Genomic DNA, 5,504 nt, shown 5'->3' on the forward strand with positions numbered 1-5,504 from the left:
AAAAAAAATAAAACTAAATAAATTATTAGTATTACTTTGATTGAAAAGTTATATAAAAAAATGAAAATCAAGTTGAAAATCTAGAAATTTGACAACCTGTCTAAAAATTAGACAACTTTTCTGATAATTCGACAGTCCGTCTAAAAATTTGACAGGTGGTTGAAAATATACGACGATTTGTCTAAAAATTAGACTACTTGTTTAAATTCGACAGATGGTCTAAAATTAGACAGGTGGTCGAAAAAATACAACTACTGGTTTGAAATTTAGACAGGTGGTCTAAAAATCAGACTCCTTATCGAAAAATTAGACAAGCTGTCAAGAAATTATGGGTTTCTCTATCTCGAAAATAGCCAAAACTACTATTAAATTTTTCAGATTTTCAAGCTTTAAACTCCATAAAACTCCAGAGATAAACCTAAATCCTTATTTATACTTTCAATATACTAAAACAATCATTTTGCATTTTAAATATACAAAAACAATATCAAAAATCTCATTTTTCATAAAAATATAAGCCAACCTTTTAAATGGGTGGTGACCGAATTTGTGGAGAGACGGTGGCAGCCGATGATGAGCAGTGTTTGTCGGTGGTGGCGACGGGACGAGAGTGGGTGGTTGTGGATGGGTGAGAGGAAGAAGATGATACTTTTTAGGATTTTTATTTTAGTTTATTATTATTATATTTTAAGGGTAAAATAGGTGTTACAAAAAAATTATTAATAAAATAGATTATTTAGTTAAAAACTATTGAAATTAGACTAAAGTGCAAATTGCACTATAAAAAGAGGCTATTTTGCCAATGAGCCCATTTTTTAAACATAACCATCTGTCTATTATTCAAACAACTTTCATTAATTGGGCATATTTTTATGGTTTGAAACCTAAACGGGTGATTAGGAGGAATTTCCCTTTTGAATTAATCAAGTTTTTGTTTAGGTAGCTCGGATTAATCATTAATGGATCGTCGTTGAGCTCCACTTAGAATAAACGGTGCATTAACTTAATCCGGGCAAGTGATGATCGGCCAAGCGCTACTCCTGTCTCCATTCCCTACTCACACAAATGTTCCTATATATGTTTATCCACCGACACACCAATTTATTGGTATTACAAATGTAATTTGGTCTAATTAAAAGAATTAAAACTGTACTAATAATAAAAAATTAATATATATATAAGTGTTGGCTATTGAAATTTGTTATAAATCACCTAAATTCACATTATTAATTATGTACAAAGAGCAATATTAAGATATTATGTTACTTTTAAAAAAAAATTAAAATGAAGTATAAAAAAAAAACTGACTAGAAAATTAAATGGGATGGAGTGTTAATAATGATGATTTTGAAAAATACAATTTATATTTGGATTGTATTAATCACCTATAAATTCGTGTTTTAAGGCGATTGGTATAGATGCTATCAGGACTCGACACCAAATTTGGCTACTGACCCGCCATGCTCCTAGTTCCCCTAATAAAAAATATTCGTCTACTGTCTACATTGTCAATTTGTTCTGATTACTACTGTTACCATGAATGTGAGTGTTCAGTCTGACAAAAATGAATAATAATATTAATAAACCGACACTAATAATAATTAGACAAAAAAAAAATGAAACATATAGATTTTCACTACATGAATCTTGAGAATACATAATTACATATGACTCCACAGTGTTTCTATCTCTGGAGTTATTGATTATATATGTATAAAGGGAAACATCTTCATTAGTTACATATAATAATAATAAACTTTGAAATTACACCAAATCTTTAAAAGAAAATCCAATGATGCTAGAGCTCTCATCAGCTCCGGAGTCTCTTTACATTACTGAAGACCAGAGTTGAAAGTCACTTTAGTCGAAGGCAGCCATGAATTTCCACCAATGAAGTTGGCTACGGTGAACTTCGCAGCGTCACTAACTCCGATCAAGTGAAACCCGGGCCAGTTTACCCTTTGACCGGTCCTAGCTCCGGGTCCCACATTAGCATACTCTGCAAAATACAGAGTTCTCAGAACAGAGGTTCCATAACCAGGCCACTCGACCCACCCTTTAGGAGAAATAGCGTCATCAATGTTCGACTGCATAACCACAGCTCTCGAATAGGCCTTCCATGGCCGACCCAGATAAGATTCGTAAGAGTGTTTGACGGGTGCGAATTCGGCGCTGGCTGTCACCCGACAGTTTTGGACCGAGAACCCGGTGTTTTGACCGGGGTCGGATCTTCCGCTGGCTAGGATGACGTTGTCGCCACGTGGACGGCGGAGGGATAGTTCACAATTCTGAAAGACGGCGGCGGCGTTGCCGAAGATGAAGTCAACGGTGCCGGAGATGTCACACTCGCGGTAGAATTGGCGGAGAGCGAGGGCGTAGAGTGTGTCTTGGTACCCGGCGATGCTGCACCTGTATAGGGCCGACCGGTCCGAGGCGATGTGCAGAGCCAAGGCTTGTTTTCCATGTGGTCCCGCCGTGTTGTGGAACCCGATGTCCCGGGCGATGAATCCGTCGCCGGTAACAGCTGAAATTGAAAAGTTAATTACAATACTTAAATATCATTAATATAATTTGTAGTTTATGTCCTCAATTTTTTTTCAATATTATTTTTTATAAAATGATCTTTTATATACACACTCGACATTGTGTGGAGAAAACAATTTATATAAAAAAAATAAAAGAATATTTTTAGGATCAAATTTAGTTAAATAAGGTGTACTTTTTAAATGTTTACTCTGCCCACTAAAGTTTAGTACTTTATGTTTAATCTCAAAACAATCAATTGCTTTATTATTAAAAAGGTCATAGTGACATTTAAAGAAAAAGGTGACAGTAACACATCATCAAATCAAACACGAAATGAAAGGTTATAATTTCTTCTTTGAAAAGCAAAAAAGAGTGCTTTCCTTTGACGGGGATAAATAGAGGACATAATTTAAATTATTCATTGTTAATAATATAATTATTCTCTTTTATATTATTTTAAATCAATGAATTACATGCATATTATACTAATAATTTTAAAAAATATTTAAAAAATATCACATGTAATACATTACATGAATAAATAAAAGTGTAAAAAAAATGCAATAAAAAGTTTACTTAGCACTCCTCTATTACTATTACCAAGGTTAACATCATAATTAATATAAATATAATATATTAATCTTATGTTTGTATCTTTTTTTCAGTATTCCTTGCGAGTTGTCATATTTGTTATTAGTTTATTAATTAAAATTTAATAATGAAATAATGAAAACAGCTTACATTAAGTGGTATTAAAAATAATAAATTAGAACATTTTTAGTATTTTCTTAATAAAATACTTTAAATTTTTATTATTAGGGTTATTTACATGGATTTTTTTTGAAGTTTAATTAGTGATCAACTCTAAATCATAAATTTTGACAGTTTTTACACTTATTGATTGATGAAAAGGTTCAAAAACTCATATTACAAAATTTATTAAAACTTTGCTACAAATTTAATGGAACGTAATCAATTGTTACTATTATTAAATTCAAGTAATTAATTGCTAAGAAAACTAATAAATTGACTAATAATTAAAGAGTATTGTTATTAGTTATTTTAAGGTGTGAAACACATATAAGTTGTCAATTTATAATTAATTAGTGATGTTTCATACTATTTATTAAATTAAAATATGATAGACTATTACAACTATAACGGTATGACATGTTGTACACCTACACTCAAATATAAATACCATTCAACTAAACTTCAAGCACCCACATGGACAAGACTGCGAAAATCAACCTTTTTTTATTATATAAAAAAATTATGGTTATAGTGATATTCTAATATATATATAAATTTTGTTTTTTTTAAAAAAAAAAGCAAAAAACCGAGTTAGTAAAGAATTTTTTTTTTTCTTTTCAAAATCTTGTAATTAAAGTTGCTTTATATATGTGATATGATGATGTGAGTAAAAGAGAGTACGGAGTACTTACTGAATGTTGCAGTTGCGGGCATACTAGTTCCACCAGCGACACTATCATCCCAAACGATGACACTAGAGTATTTGCCGTCACCTATCAAAGTAATGCCATCTTTGTTGGTTCGAATCTTCTCCTTATAAACTCCTCCTTTGACATGAATCACGAAACGACGACTCCCAGGCGCGGCCTGTATAGCTTCAGAAACGGTTTTGTAATTCCCTGACCCATCTTGAGCAACAACAACGTCCGCATTTATTACTGTCGTTGTTGCCTGGAGTAGTTTTCTGTCTTTCCGGGATACCCACGTCGGAAAACCTCCGTCCTTCTCTGACAAACGACGAGTTACGGTTTCGAACGACGAAGACGACGTCGTTTTCCCCGGGGTGACGATGCGATTAGTAAGAGCTAATGCGTTGCTGCTTAGCTCGTATAGATAAGCCATTTTCTTGGCAATATCGCTCCTGACGACGACGCCGTTTGTGACGACCTGGCTGCCCTCGTCCGAGTCTTTGCAAGCTTCTTGGAAAGTCATCGCGGCGCTTAGCCATGTTTGGATGTCTTCCACCTTGTTTTTGTTAGTGAGCGCTGTTAGAGATTGCTGTAGCTTTTTCTCGGATAAGCTCATGAGAGTTTCACACTCGTCTGCATGTTAAAAATATAATAATATTTATATGGCAGAATAATAATAATAATAATATATTTTTTTTTGTATAGATAAAAATGTGACCTGTAGTGATCATTGGTTGATGAGCTGATGATTCGGCTCCAACGTGGGAGGTCAACATGGTAGAATGAGTGGTGGGCAGCTTTGACTCATATATTGTCTTGTTGAGAAGAACAGAAATAATATCAGTGTATTGGTAGGAACCTGATGAGCTACTCAAGCCAGCCATATTTAGGGTTTGAACACATATGGATGGATATCTAGTAAGGCTACAATCTTCCTCAATAATGTGTCTTTTTTCGGGATCACTTTTAAAATTATTATGATCCATGGCAACCCCTAATGCACATATTCCCAGTGCCCAAAACACCAAAATAATTTCTTGCATTCTCATCATGATCATATACTTAAAATGATTTTATTCGAAGTAAGAAAAGAAGAAAAAGAAAAGGTACTTTTATATAGCTAACTTAAAGAAAGCTAAAGTACCGCTAGAAGCGCTTTTATCTAGGATTGCAAGAAGAGAATGAGAGGATCCTAATATTTATACTAAGTTATATAATAATAATATTAGGTTTTCTTTGGAATTTGTAGTGGAGAGTGGACGTGGCTCTTGTGATGTGGCTGTAGCTATTGGCTAAAGAGTCATATAGCGTTAGTTTGGATGTCAATTTTCACTATTAATATCATAAATAATTAACATCCCTCAAAAGTCCACATCTCTTCGATCGCTATAAGCCTATAAGCTTATTAGTCTCTATTGGTCCTTTATTAAACCACTTGACTTCTGGCTATATATTTCTCCCTTTATATAAATATATATTACATACATAAACACATGTACATATGACATATATATATATAGATCGCAATCGTATATA

General features: G+C 33.1%; 1 protein-coding gene across 1 annotated transcript; it reads right to left on the bottom strand.

Annotated features, from left to right (window-relative positions):
- Window positions 1-1,613: 1,613 nt before the first annotated feature.
- LOC133797363 (probable pectinesterase/pectinesterase inhibitor 54) lies at window positions 1,614-5,155 on the bottom strand. The gene is made up of 3 exons (XM_062235242.1): window positions 4,687-5,155; window positions 3,972-4,601; window positions 1,614-2,524 (listed from the first exon to the last, which is right to left on the bottom strand). The coding sequence occupies exons 1-3, from the start codon at window positions 5,024-5,026 to the stop codon at window positions 1,833-1,835; spliced, it is 1,662 nt and encodes a 553-aa protein (XP_062091226.1). The 5' UTR covers window positions 5,027-5,155; the 3' UTR covers window positions 1,614-1,832.
- Between the last annotated feature and the right edge of the window lie 349 nt (window positions 5,156-5,504).

The sequence above is a fragment of the Humulus lupulus genome, chromosome 8, assembly GCF_963169125.1.
Source record: "Humulus lupulus chromosome 8, drHumLupu1.1, whole genome shotgun sequence".
In the NCBI taxonomy this organism is placed as follows: domain Eukaryota; kingdom Viridiplantae; phylum Streptophyta; class Magnoliopsida; order Rosales; family Cannabaceae; genus Humulus; species Humulus lupulus.